The sequence below is a fragment of the Anas platyrhynchos genome, chromosome 1 (genome assembly GCF_047663525.1).
Source record: "Anas platyrhynchos isolate ZD024472 breed Pekin duck chromosome 1, IASCAAS_PekinDuck_T2T, whole genome shotgun sequence".
Lineage (NCBI taxonomy): Eukaryota > Metazoa > Chordata > Aves > Anseriformes > Anatidae > Anas > Anas platyrhynchos.
Window position 1 is genome coordinate 79,886,607 of NC_092587.1, and position 14,340 is coordinate 79,900,946.

The 14,340-nt window shown below is 38.5% G+C and overlaps 1 protein-coding gene across 1 annotated transcript in view; it reads left to right on the forward strand.

Annotated features, from left to right (window-relative positions):
- Window positions 1–8,998: 8,998 nt before the first annotated feature.
- The window catches only part of LOC101801176 (ovostatin), a 32,607-nt gene continuing 27,265 nt past the window's right edge, over window positions 8,999–14,340 (forward strand). Inside the window, exons 1-6 of the mRNA XM_027449874.3 lie at window positions 8,999–9,181; window positions 9,719–9,902; window positions 10,261–10,417; window positions 11,991–12,043; window positions 12,964–12,984; window positions 13,995–14,163. Of these exons, the coding sequence (XP_027305675.1) occupies window positions 9,117–9,181; window positions 9,719–9,902; window positions 10,261–10,417; window positions 11,991–12,043; window positions 12,964–12,984; window positions 13,995–14,163 (649 nt within the window). The 5' untranslated portion in view covers window positions 8,999–9,116. The remainder of the gene's footprint in view (window positions 9,182–9,718; window positions 9,903–10,260; window positions 10,418–11,990; window positions 12,044–12,963; window positions 12,985–13,994; window positions 14,164–14,340) is intronic.

A 14,340-nucleotide genomic window follows, 5' to 3' on the forward strand; every position in this document is an offset into this window, starting at 1 on the left:
GTCCCTGATCAGAGGCTAGTTGGCCAGAGAACTAGGGAGGGAAACAAGAATGAAGAAGGGACAGATAACTCTTCTTCAGTATTTCAAAGGAAGATCTGTGTGTTCCTTCTAGGCAGCCTTCACAGCCTTCAGTATTGTTGTATCTTCTTTGGATAACACCAGGCTGTTATTTAATTTTAGACCAAATCCACAGACTTTTTTCTCTTTCCTCTGGTGTCAGTGGAACAATTGACTGTTGAAGATATTAGCTTTCTCTTCACTACCTTCACAATGGGAACCACTGAATAAAACCACTGAACTAATATCTGCTTTGTACTCTGGGTTTTTATTGGGAGAGGAAAATTTTTGTATGTGCTTATATAGTGCCTTCTTGTGTGGACCTTGCTTCTGGAAAGAAGCCTGAACTACTTGTTTAACTGTACATCCTTTTTACATCCTATGGCAACTTTAGATCTCCAGCTCGCATGGCTTTACTAGAGAATTTTTATGTGTCTGTTCCATAACTTGTTTTTATTTCACTTGTCAAAGTAAGGCTTGGACTGGTTTTGTCCTAGAGAAAATATTCCTGGAAGAGACAAAAAATGGTCCATTTAACCTTATCACACCAGGAAAAGTCTAGAATTAAACAGAATTACTTAGCAAGTCTGCTAGCTGTAACTTGTGTCCCAGACTGACTACATATCATGAAGCACTTTTTTTGAAATGCACCTAACATCTGAACAGAGTGATGACCTTGTTACTTAAATGGTTGAAATGAACCTTTTCTGAATAGTTTTGACAATTCATTCCAGAGCTTCATGTAGGGGATGGCCTCTCCAAATGATCAAAAGTAGGAGTTGTACATCTAAGAAATAATCAATTACGCCAGATCATTTCATTTAGTTTTAGTCCTCTGTGTCTCTTTCCTAAGTTTCACTTAGTCTTTCCAGACTAAATAGGAAAGCTAGGGGAATGTATGCTTTCACTATTACCACTGTTTACAGGATCACCTCTCAGATCATGCTAGTCCATGACATCTCTGTTTGTTTGATATAGAAACAGTAGGAGTGTAACTTGAACAATGCTAAATCACTGAATCCCCTCCAAGCATTCATATTCAACCAAACCAAGTGTCAACAAGCATAAAAAACTCACGAGACAACAATGAAAAAAAGTCATGATAGATGTAAAACTCAGACAAAAGGGTTCAACTCCTGAAAGGCCAAAGGAAAAATGCATCAGTGTCTTGCTAGTGATCAAATTCTGGAGGGAGCTTCTATACTCATTACACTCATGAGCCTATCCTCATTTCATATTTGAATAGCTGTAGGTTAGGGTCATTGAGTTACAGCTTACAGAAACTTGCTGTGTCAGAAGAATTTAGCGTGCTTATCTTTAGCAGTCATCAATTTGAAGCTTATTTTTTAATTCTTTATAGTTTTTTAAAACTTAAAGCCTAAGTATAGCTAAGATAAGTGCAGAAGACACTTAGGAAAAGGACTGACCCTACATATTAAAGATTATGAGAAAAAAAAATCCTCTTTTATATTTTCTGAGGCCTGGGGAGCTTTTATTTTCCTTAATTGCTCAAAATTAGCAATTCACTCCAGAAAAACTGTCAACAATTTACTATTTTATGAAAAAAAAAGAACCATGTTTTTACTGGAAACAAAGCACTTCCACCCTAGACAGCTTCAAAAATCTTGATTCCCCCAACAGAAAAGTTTGAGAGTTTCGGTTTGTGCTCTTATTTGTGCTCAAGAGGGACTGTTCTAAGGCTTTTCTGAAGGATTGTTCTCTTTGTGGTTGTATTTAGCAATATCACTTCTACAGCAGACCAATTTATGCCTGAATAGTGCCCAGAAGGTAGAGTTTTCTACGTCCAAACATCCCTCACATTATAATAAAGAGAGAGATTGAGGGATATCATTTCCCTCTGTGGTGTCTGTTGAGCAAGTGTCTTTGGTCACATAGATCATTCAATCAACTCACTGAAAGGCAGAGTGCACAGGTATCACTAATGAGTAATATTAAAATGTGGTATTCTAAGAAACACTTTAGGTTCTAGATTTTTTAACATTTTCTGTGCTATTGAATAACCAGAAACATCTTTAATACTCACTCAAACAGTCTTGATGCTTACTTTTCCCAGTTGTGAACGTCTTCTCTAGTACATCCCAGTAAATAACAAGTACCTCATTAAGCCAAAGCCTGGCTTTGCACCTTCACTGCAGAGAGCTCAGGCAAAAAATCACTCTGCTCTTACTTATTCTGCAGGTGGAACCAGTGCAGTAGTCCACTCCTTTTTTGGTTGAGGTTCTAAGAATGTATTTGGAGCTGAAATTGGCAAATGTGCAAATACCTGAAGCTTTACCAAAAACTACATGTTTTTTTGAAAATGAGCTCCAAAATTAATAGTAAAATAAAATATAAAATAAAATAAAATAAAATAAAATAAAATAAAATAAAATAAAATAATAATAAAAAAAAGAAACTTCTGGCCTTATCTGAAATAGATTTGTGGGTGACTCAGGAATTAGTTTTTCAATGGCAGCTTCCTGGATATTGATATTTAGAACAGGAGATTAATAAATAAGCAATTTAATTATAGGATCGGAAGGTGGGTTTCAAAGCATTGGAGCTCCAGTAACAAGAGTACATATTTGAATAAAAATTAAAATGAACAGCAAAAGAAATGCTGGAAAAAATACAGTGAATGAGCACTCTTGGGGCCCAAAACTGAATGTTTTCCAGATCTATTTAAATATACTAGTCCTAACCACACTCCCATTTCTTTTGTTGATGATTCTTCAAATATAAAGTGCTGCCAGTGTCAGTGGTGGGCTCACAAAATAGGTTGAGGAACTATAAGCCTATTGCTATGTAGTTCAGGAAAAAGAAATTATTGAAAGCCAGAGCAAAGGTGATAGCAGAGATTCTGGAAGCTTTCCTCAGAAGCAAGAACTCCCATGCCTTTGCCACTTGGCAGAATTTCTATACAGTTCATGTGAAAGCAAAATGATTGTGCTCTCCTCAAGCTAGCAACAAGGGATGACTTTACACATGGACGTGACATCTTGCTGATGTCCACTCAGGGCTCTCCAGCTCTCCAGCAGATGTTTTTTGCCTGGCACTAGTGTTTTATGAGGTAGTAGCCTTAAAAAACACCTAGTTCTTTAAAAGGGAAAACTAAGCAGCAGGGGCTTTCTCTGACTCACTGTTTGCCTGAAGCTGACTTGTTTCCCCTAAGCCTACTTGGAAGCCTCAAATGCTTAGAAATATAATAGAAGATAATTAAGAATGACAGCACTTCTTCAAGACAACATCCTCCTATATGTTCTGTGCAGTGCTAAACAGTTCAATGTATAGCTGCAGAATACATTAGCACTGGAGAGGAAGCAGAAATAGCCTTTCTGTTTGAGGAATGAGTACAGAACACTTCTCAGGCATAAGGTCAGGGGTGTAAGGCACAAACACAGGCTCTCCCTGGGGGGCATCCTTGAAGTAGTGCAATTATATTGGGTAACACAAGAGTATTGTTGTGCTGCCAAATAGATAATAATAACAGATAAAGGGAGAGAAAGCTGCAGGCTCTGAATTGCATGCCTCCCATAATGTATCTGGAACAAGCTCTATTTCTATTATATCATGGTGGAAAGCTTTGTTGCTGTTGTTGTTGTTTTCAATAAACAAAATGAATTTGGAACTAGGTATTGGTCAACAGCAAAAGTTCAAAGTGGCTCCTATGTATCATAAAGAGACTGTAGTCTCAGACATTTGGTGTTACCATAGAATCGCAAAATCACAGAATTGTAGGGGACATGTGAAATATGTAAAGGCATTACTCCTCCACCATTCCCTCCTCACTGCCCAAGTTGCTGTTCAGAGGGATGTTTGAGAGCTATTGTGTCAAGAGCAGCCACAACTCCATGAAAGAAACCTAGGGGTAGAATTGTGTCCATAAAGCCTTTTTAGGCTTCATACTCTGTTGGATGACATCCCAAGGGGAAACAAAGCTCCTAGATCTCCTCTCTCAAATCATTCCAGAGAAGAAGGAAGCCCAGTCTTGCGAGTAGAGAAAAGTTATGGCAATTTGAAAGCCTCAGACAGCTAATTCTTTCTACGTGGGACTGTTAGTAGTTGTCACTTAAACTTAAAGCAAACGCTTCTACTTACAGAGGGCAAAACTTAGGGCTCAGGAGACAGGAGAGTTATGTGTATCTGTGAAGCAGAAACAAGGAGTCACAATTTTCCTGACAAGCTGAAAAGTCAGAGAATGTGTTTGGCATACTTCAGCATGCTAAAGAGGGCTTTTAGCTTCAGGTGCCTTGCTAGCCAGGAGAGCAAAGTACACGGCAACATCATGTGCAGCTTGTGTCACAGCATTTTGGTAAACAAGAAAGCCTCTCAGTACCAACTATGAGCTGAGGAGTGTTAGCATGGGAGGTTTAAGGAGGGAGCATGCAGTTAGCTCATTGTCTCACCAAAGAATATCAATTAACTAGCTATATTTTTGGAAGTCCATGTCAAAAGTTCCTGTCTTGATGTATCTAATTAATCCCATCCTTCCAAGGAAAGCACTAAAACAGTAAAGTACCTCATGAACAAGTGCAGAATAACTTGATAGCTGAGCTGTACTACAATGTCTGTAGCTTAGCCTAAGCTCTGCAAGGTAAGCTATGTATTAGTAGGGAACATAATTTCTTTAATATACCATTATCCATTCAGGTTTTTTCAAGAGCAGAGACAGTAGTGAGACTCCAACCGTACCCAACTTTGACTGGCATGTTTGCCAGTAAAACTGGATATTAAGGACAGTCTTATTACTTTAGCTCACACATGGTTATGTCTGCTCACCTAGGCTTCATCACACAGGAAGATAAAGGTGTCAGTTTTGAAAATAGGTTCTAGATGATCCATCAACACTCATATGAGTCACGAGTGTAACAGAATCCTTGCAACTGGCTGACTATCGCATAGCACCTTTTAAACCACTGCCTCTTCTGGAAGTGAAAACATCACAGACCACTGAAGCCCTCCCTCTACCACATTTTGTTGAATGAAATTCTATTACTCATCAAAATCACTGCTAGCTATGACAATTCCTCCAGTGATACACGCATTTCCTATAATGAGCTCACTGTTCTTTTGGCTAGCTTTGCTGGTAGGGAACTTTTCCAGAGCCCATGTATCTTAGAACAAAGAAGGAAATCTTGCATGCTTGACTGGAGACCCTATTGGTCAAGCAGGACTTTACCAGCAGTTACCGTGTTTCAACATTGTTCCCCAACCACCTGGGCCAAACCAAGCATTTCGACCTTTAGTATCCTAAACAAATTGTTACAACCTAATCTGCTTACAGAAAGTTTTATAGGAAACATAGTCAAAGTCACATATTGCTTCAGTGCTTTTCAATTAATTCATGTAGCTGTAATGACTAAGTTTCTTTGTGTTGATCCTCCTCTGAATGCAGCAATTAACCCATTTACAAGAAAAGTGCCAGCGTCTACACCACAAAAACAACAGCTACAGATTTTGTAGGCATATCCAAGTTAGCTTCAGACTGCCAGCTGCTAGCAAGGCAATCATGGATCTCCTCAAACAGGCTTTGCCAGAAGTCATGCCACTACTCACTACTGGCTCAGCTAGCCAGTTTAACATTGCTCTGCTGTACTGTGCAAACTCCCAAAGAACTGCCACTCTCCTTTCCTACATTGCTTCAGTCAAATACAAAGAATTATTGGAATATGACAATAAACTGCAAAAGAAAGAAGTACTATAATGAAATTAAATGTGAGCAGCTACAAATACAGCAAAATAAAAATAAAAAACACAGAATTCCAGAGACTACTGCAATTTTCCAAGAGCCATTTCATGATTCCCACAGGGAAAAATAAATAAATAAAAAATAGGGCTCTAAGCAATAATAATGAGTAAAATGTGAGGTCAGGTCACTCCCTGATGCAGAAGTCACTGTGACCATATCTCTTGGGAGTTCTGGTAGATGAAAGGCTTGACATGAGCCAGCAGTGTGGACTTGCAGCCCAGAAGGCCAACTGCATCCTGGGCTGCATCAACAGAGGAGTGGCCAGCAGGTCGAGGGAGGTGATTGTCCTCCTCTGTTCTGACCTTATGAGGCCCCACCTGGAGTGCTGTGTCCAGATCTGGGGCCCCCAGCACAAGAAGGATATGGGGCTGTTAGAGCAGGACCAAAGGAGGGCCATAAAGATGATCAGAGGGCTGGAGCACCTCTCCTACAAAGAAAGGCTGAGAGAGCTAGGGATGTTCAGCCTGGAGAAGATAAGGCTCTGGGAAGACCTCATTGCAGCCTTTCAGTACTTAAAGGGGTCTTATAAAAAGGATGAAGAAGGACACTTCACTCAGATAGACAATGACAGAAGAAGGGGGAATGGTCTTAAACTAAAAGAGGATAGAATTAGATTAGACATTAGGAGGAAGACCAGGCTAGATAGGTCCTCGGTCCACCTGACATAGTGGGTGGCATCCCTGCCATGGCAGAGGGGTTGGAGTTAGATGATCTTTAAGGTCCCTTCCAACTCAAGCCATTCTATGATTCTGTGATTTCTTGTTTGCGTATTTCATAATTAGCTTCACCTTCTCCATTATGATTAGTGGAAAGTTTGAACTAACATAGTGAATTGTTTGGACATAGGATGCATGGATCATTTCTGTCCCACGTTTGGTTACCATTCAGAAGGCATATATGCACAGAAGACATTGTGATTAGTGCAAGTTCTTGAAGATACGCATGGACTTTCTAAACAAAGCTACAATCCAACCTATAAATGGGCAAAACAAACTTCATTATAACAGGAAGTTAAAACTTTCACAGCTAATCTATCCTCAGAAAATTATCTGTGCAGGAATACATGACTGCAATAATTATCAGATGGACCTCTCTGAAGTGAATATTTTATTATGGTGTAATAAATTCATAATTAAGAGCAAGAACATGCAATATAAGCCATTACTTATTTTACAATGTCAACTCTAGTTCAAGTCTTTGACAGTGAATTTGTTTTTGACAGCTCATGGTGTGGGTATCTTGTTACAGAAAAAAAAATAAAGAAAAAGAATATCTTAGTGAAGCTCCTGAATTGTTAACACAGGTAGAGATCCCCTTTAATTGTTAGGACAAGGAACTGGTCTTTCAGAGCAGAATATCAGAATGTTGTCTGTGGTCTAAGCAACCACAGCATGCCACAAACAAAGCTCTGGGTGACCACTATTTGCTGCTGCCCTGTTTCAGTTTTGTATTTTTTGATACTCTTTGAAAATTTACAAACATAAAGGGAGAAAGTTTCATAGCTGTCCTGGGTGGCACACCCTACCACTCCCTACATCACATTTTAGCAGTAAACAAGAAGAGGCAGTCACAGAGTTTATCAGGAAAACAGAGAAAAATATGCTTCTTTGAAGATGCTCTGCCTTTGAAACCATATCTCTCTTTAATAAATTTTACCCATTCTGCTAATATGTAGTGGGGGGTTGACACTTCCAACATTCAAGTACCCACCCTGCCTTTTGCTCACTTCCCTCTCCTGGAGCATGGAGAGAAGAACAGAAGGAAGATAAAAATATTTGATTGAGATAAAGACAGTTAATAAGAAAAGCAAAAATGTTCACATAGAAGTAAAGAAAAAAGAGGAATCTATTCACTAGTTTCCATTGGCAGGCATATGTCCAGCCACTAGGTGGGAAGCAGGGCCTCAGTACACATAGCAGTTTCTTGTGAAGACAAGTGACTTAACTATGAATGTTCCCCCTCCTTCTCCTTTACCCAGCTTTTACTGCTGAGCATGATGTCGCTTTGGTCAGTTGGGTGGACTGTCCTGGCTGTGTCCCTCCCACTTTCTTGCACACCCCCAGCCTACTGACTTTTTTTTTTTTTTTTTCTGGGAGAGAAAGAAAGCCTTGACACTGTGCAAGCACTTTTCACCAACAGCCAAAACACTGTTTTATCAACACTGATTAGCCACATATGCAAAGCACAGCACTATACAAACTGCTCTGTGAAGAAAGCTGGCTTCATAAATTTATCCTAGCCAGACCCAGTACACATACACATAGTAAAATACGAATGGGAAAAAAAAGGAATCATAATTATCAAACAACTGCTTTACAGCATTGTTTTTCTTGTGAGGAGCAGAACATGGAGCACTTCTTTTTCTCTTAAGAGCAAGACCAAACAAAAGAAGGAGGTAATTTTTCTTCATCCTTAAAAAAAAAAAAAAAAAAAAAAAAAAAAAAAAAAAAGCTCTTTGGTTCTTTGGCTGAGAGTAGATTTTTTCCCCCTAAAAACAAACCAAACCAACCAATCAACCAACCAAAAATACATTACACACATACATACAAAACAAAAACGAGCAAACAAACAAACAAAAACTAAGTAGCTTCCACAGAGGTGTAAAAACTAGAACCCTGAGGAACTCAAAAATGCTATCCTGAGGATCTCCCAACTGGCTAATTTCAGGCTGAAATAAAACAGACTTCAACAATACTGCAAAGTGCTTAATGGACAGAGATTAGTCCATCTCACTGATATTCAAAATATCTAAGAAGGAAGAGAAAAGAAGGAAGAGAGGCCAACACATTATTTTAAACAGAATCAGGTGTCAAAGTATAGAAAATTATTCTACTTCACCCCGACTGGGAATCCAGGAGGTAAATTACAAGAATGAAGGGATAAGCCCTTAAATATTAATGTAGTTTGACAGGCTCCTTCTGTTTTAGATCATTTCATTGTTTTCTGTTCCAAGTATCAGCATAAGAAGAAAAGCCCCTCACCTGAAAACAAGACTGCTAAGGACACTTTGTGCAAACATTCAGAGAAATGCAGCAAAGTGTTGCTATCTGGAGACAGTGGGTTGGTGGTGTAGTTTGCAGTAGGGCTAGGGGAGGTTCTTGAAGGAATTAGGATAGACTAGGATCTCCACCCCTTACTGCAATTATAAAGGCACTAGCATCTAAGGAAGGAACCAGAGAGGAGTTGAAGGGCCAACTCCTTTTGTCTGGAGCTCTTGGTGAGGAATGTTGCAGAACTGTTAAAGTAGCAAGCAACGCATTACTTCTTGGGAAGAGAATTTATCTCTTTCTTCTGTCTCCCAGTGAGAAAAATGTGGTTGAAGTTTCTTCTGGCTATTGTCCTCCTGCATGTAACAGCTGGAAAGGAACCTGAGCCGTAAGAACTACCATATTATTACTAATAGTATTCATTGTAAGGCTTTACAGACAGTGCTAGTTGATGCCACTACTTTTACTGTAAATATTAAATACTGTTATGATTCATCTTTCATATCTGGAGAGCTAAGTTAACCTGGAGTGTGGATATCAAATGAATGGTTCTCTTTAAATACCAAGCAGACCTTCCACCTGTTGAAGAACTTCCAGAGAAGTTGATGTTTGTGTTCAGAAAGGACAATAGCAGTAGTAGCAACAATATACTTTGCTAAAAGCAGAAAAGCAGATGATTCCAGGAGTAAGGTGATGGGCTAAAGCGTAACAGTAGGGAGCACTGGCAGAGCTGTGTGGGGAAACAAAGGCTGAACTTGTCGGGAGCTGTAGGGCAGAAGAGGGGGGCACCAGCAAGAGTGTCTTATGTTTATTCCATACCAACCAGCAGGTATTGAACAATACAAACACTTTGCACTTGTTTCTTCCTGTTGAGGCTGTTTCTCAATTCTCTATGATGTGATCACTGTGCTGTTGGATCTCACAGGCAGTATGTTCTGATGGTGCCTGCTGTCCTCCAAAATGACTCTCCAGGCCAGGTTTGCCTACAGTTCCTCAACCTCAATCAAACGATATCTGTTAGAGTCATCCTTGAGTATGGTGCTGTTAACACCACTATTTTTGAGAAAACCATGATGGCAAGCAATGATCTACAGTGCTTCAACTTCACGGTAAATTAATTTTACTCTATGTCCCAATGGAAAAGTTAACTTGTTGGAACGGCTGATGTCAGAGGCTTATAGGAAATGGAGGGAGGGTCAAGAAAGAGCAGGAAGGGAACAAGCAGCAGTAGGAATAAGACATGTTGAAGAAACAAAAGGAAGTGGAGAAAAGGTGACAGACAAGGAGAGATTTTTAATAGACATAGGAAATATGAAAGGTTCAAGAAAGACATTTCAGATGATGGGAGTGAGATGGGTTTCTCTTTTTAGGAGTCTAGTCCATGGGTAGTCCATGGGTGTTCAACAGGTTCTGGAGCAAATGACTTTGAGACTAGCACTGTCCCTTTGTTTTCTTGTTTCCTTACAGATTCCTCCTGTCAATTCTGTCCCACTGGCTTTCATTTCCTTCTCTGCCAAAGGCACCACAGTTAGCCTGGAAGAGCGGCGGTCAGTGATGATTTGGAATGCAGAGAGCTTTGTCTTTGTGCAGACAGACAAACCCATCTACAAACCAGGACAGAGTGGTGAATATCTGTTTAGCTGATGGCATTTCCCTTATGCAATTTCTTCAGATAAAGTTTTTATGAAGGGTATTCCTCAGGCTGAGCTACAATCTAGACACCTTCTTCAGAATTTCTGTTAAAACCATGCTGGGTGTTTGCTGTGAAGCTCAGAGAGTCATCCTCAGGATGGCAGAAGACTACCGTCAGACAGTCTCTATTCATTTTATTTGTCCCTTCCTCAGTTAAGAGAAGAGGGGAGCTTTTACTGCTGTCATTTCATTCCTGGTAACAAGCCAAACAAGTAGAAAGAAGTGATAAGATCACTATTTATATTGCTGGCTGAAACAATGCTCCCACAGTCTGTGATACTAGTCAGCTTCAAAGACAGACAAAATACCAAGACCATGATTTAAAAATTAAATACAATTTTATTTTTTTTTAAATAAAAGATCATGTTATTTGCCCTCTTAGTTCTCATAGCTTAGGACTTTATATATATATATATATATATATGTGTGTGTGTGTGTGTGTGTGTGTGTGTGTGTGTGTATATATATATGTATATATGTATATATGTATATATGTATATATGTATATATATATATATATATATAATTTATTTTTTTCCTGCAAAGTTGAGACATTTATGCTATTTAGCTATCCATACTTCTCATGTTGCTGTAGAGCAGAAATCCACATACACAAAGCCCTATTTATTCCCATCAATTTCTTAATTCACTGCTAGGTTTTAAGGTTTCTAAAACAACATTGTGGGAAACACTGAAAGAATATTTCTTTCCAGAGGTAAGCCAAATAACATAGCAGTTAGACTGGATCATCTATATTTTAATTGGGGATGAGTTCTGTCTTAACAGATTGCAGAAAGGAAAGCTTACCAATCAGAATTTGGTTCCACCAAGGTGACTCACAAACACAGCCTGATTATTTGACAGATTGTTTGGCACTGAGGTGGGGGGAAGCGGTAGGTTAAATTGAACAAAAACATAATGGTTTGTAAGGACATTTTTGAAGCATGCTTTTTTCTGATTTTTATTGTGTAGTGATTGTCATTCTTTCAGTTCTGCTTTTGTAAAAAAAAATTAAATAAATAAAATTAAAAATATGTACAAGATGAGAACAAACTTAACTAACAAGGATTGTACTGCATTAGGAAAAACTGACACTTTGCCGAGTTGCAGTAATATTAGGAGCTTTCATATGTTCAAAGCAACAAACCTCACTTTAGAGATTGGGTAATGAAGAGGAACAAATTTTCTTACATCATGCAGACAGCCACTGAAAGAATTATGGCAGTCAGTTGAGACTACCTGACCTGCACTGCAGTGCAGCCATCCCTTTTCTCTGAGGTTAAGCAAACTTTCATGAAAGAGTGAGAATACAATGCTGGGGGAAAGTGCACTCAGCAAAGTCCCCATAGCATTCTTTTATCTTCAGATGCATTTTATTACTTACATCCTGTGCAAGTGGGTTTGTTAGAAGATCCAATGAAACTGGAAGTGCTAATAAAAGCAAAAACTCATGCTCAGCTAAATTAGCTCCTGTACCGTTAATGCCTTGTTCCATGTCTTTCCAGTGATGTTTCGTGTTGTTGCTCTGGATTTCAATTTTAAACCTGTTCAAGAGATGGTGAGTGATCTGAAATATTTCCCTGTATTTAAAATTACTGGGACACAAACTCCGCTCAGATTTTACGTAAACAGTTTGCTGGGGGAAAAAAAAAATAAAAAAAAATAAAAAAAAAAAGAGAGTTTTTGCAGAGACTACATGCAAAAAGTAAACAAGATTTCCTAAGCACGTGATATGTTCTACCCTTACCTTACAGTCACATGTAACTGGACAAGTCTGTAGCAGATTGCACTCCTGACACAAGACCTCTTGCTACTGCTGGGAAAGAGGCTTTAAAAACCCCCTGCCTTTGTGCTGCAGACATTATTTATAGCTCTGACTAGAAAGCCCACTTGACAGTCTCCTGCTATTACCATTCAGCAATTGTTGCTTGCAAAAATAGGCAAGTCAACCACCTACGGTACTTTGCTCGTTTTAAAAAAGAGGAAATGAAAAGACTTACCATGACTGTTTATTTCATCAGTGACACTTTTTTTTCATTGCCAGTAAGCTGTCTTCATGCTAATGATACATAATACAAGAGATAGAGGGATCTTTACTGGCCTCTTTTCATGTAGTTGTAAAGCAGAAGACAGCACAGTGTTACCAAAAAATCTGGTGCTATATAAACAGAGGGAAGATGTAAGATCAAAGAAGCCCAAATCATGATTTACATGCACCACTGTAACTCTGCATAATTAACTGCTTCTGATTTCCCCTAAATCCAGTATGATCAGAACCTATCCCAGCATTATCATTTCATCCGGTCCCTTGTTGTAATCTACTTATTGATGTAGAACTGCTATGAAAACTGATTATGAGATCTGGAATTATACTTCTTATTAGTTAAGCAGTCCTCACAATCCTGGAGAAAAATAATTTGTGTTTGTTCAGACATCTAATTTCTTCTCCCATTTTTTTTTTTCTTTTTCCTTTTTCAGTACCCCTTGATTGCTATTCAGGTAGGAGATTTTTCTCTTTGTAATGTACCACACTTATAAACAAAAAATCTAGAGCACATATGCTTATATTAGTTTATATTAAGCCATATCCTGATCATGAATACGCTGGCAGAAATTAACAGAAACTCCATAAAATTCCAGGATGCTGTTCAATCTTTACTAACATGGAAAACATATCTACTTTCATCTCAGCAGTTATAAAAGTTGTACTGTTCCTATGCCTGTCTTTGACTCCCTTACACCACGTCCAGTTTGTTCAACTTGTTTTGGAGTATATCTTTTCATAACTCAAAACTGTGAACAAATATGGGCAGTGAGTAAAATTAGTAGCTGTACTGTCACTTTCATTGCATTTTGCAGTGGTTTTTAATCACAAAACACATCTAGACAATATTCCTGCAAAATTTTCTTACACTGTGAAATAATGTGATATTAGTTTGCATTGAATCATAAATATTTGGAGTTTTGTGTGCATTTTTTTTTTCAGTCTGTGTTGTAAAGAGTTCAAGGAAATGGTACGAGTTAGTATTCTGTAACCTAACTAGCATAAAATACAGTCAGAGGACATTTCAGTATAGAAGAAATGTTCCCTTCCTCCTTCTGGCAGCAGAAAAAAAAAGGGTGGTGGTGGGGGGGGGGATTTGTTTAAGCTAGGGTGAAGAAGAAGCATGAAGAAGGGATTTTCTTTCTTTCCCCCCTTGACACAAAACTAGTAAAATACATGCTAAGGAGCATGGGAAAACAGTGTAGTGCAACTTCCTCTGATCATTGAGACTAATACCTAGGATTGCAAAGGATAGCTAAATCTGAGATCATCAGATGAGAATCCAGCAACATTAATAACTGGAGTACCAAGGCATAATTTATCTCAATGAGCATTTGCATTAAACAGCTTCTTCAATGAATTAAGAGCAACTTGCCCTATGCTTCTTTGTTTCTGGTTTTGTATGCTAGTTGCAAAAGATTTCTGAGGCAAACAAACTGTGAATCTATATACTTTTTTTCTTCAGGATCCATGGAACAACAGGATCTTTCAGTGGCAAAATGTGACATCAGAGATGAATATTGTCCAGATTGAATTCCCACTAACTGAAGAGCCTATCCTGGGGAACTATAAAATTATCATAGAAAAGAAATCAGGAGATAGAACAAATTATTCTTTCCTTGTGGAGGAATATGGTAAATGCCACCTGCTGGTTTTAATTCAGAGTAGAAAACATTATTAGAGATGAGTCTTATCAGGCAAGCCTTATGATTGCTAATACTTCAGACACCTTCCTGGCAAATGTAACTTCTATTATTTTATTTGTCATTAAGAAATAGAGGGGGGGGGAAAGTAAAAAGACAACAGAAATT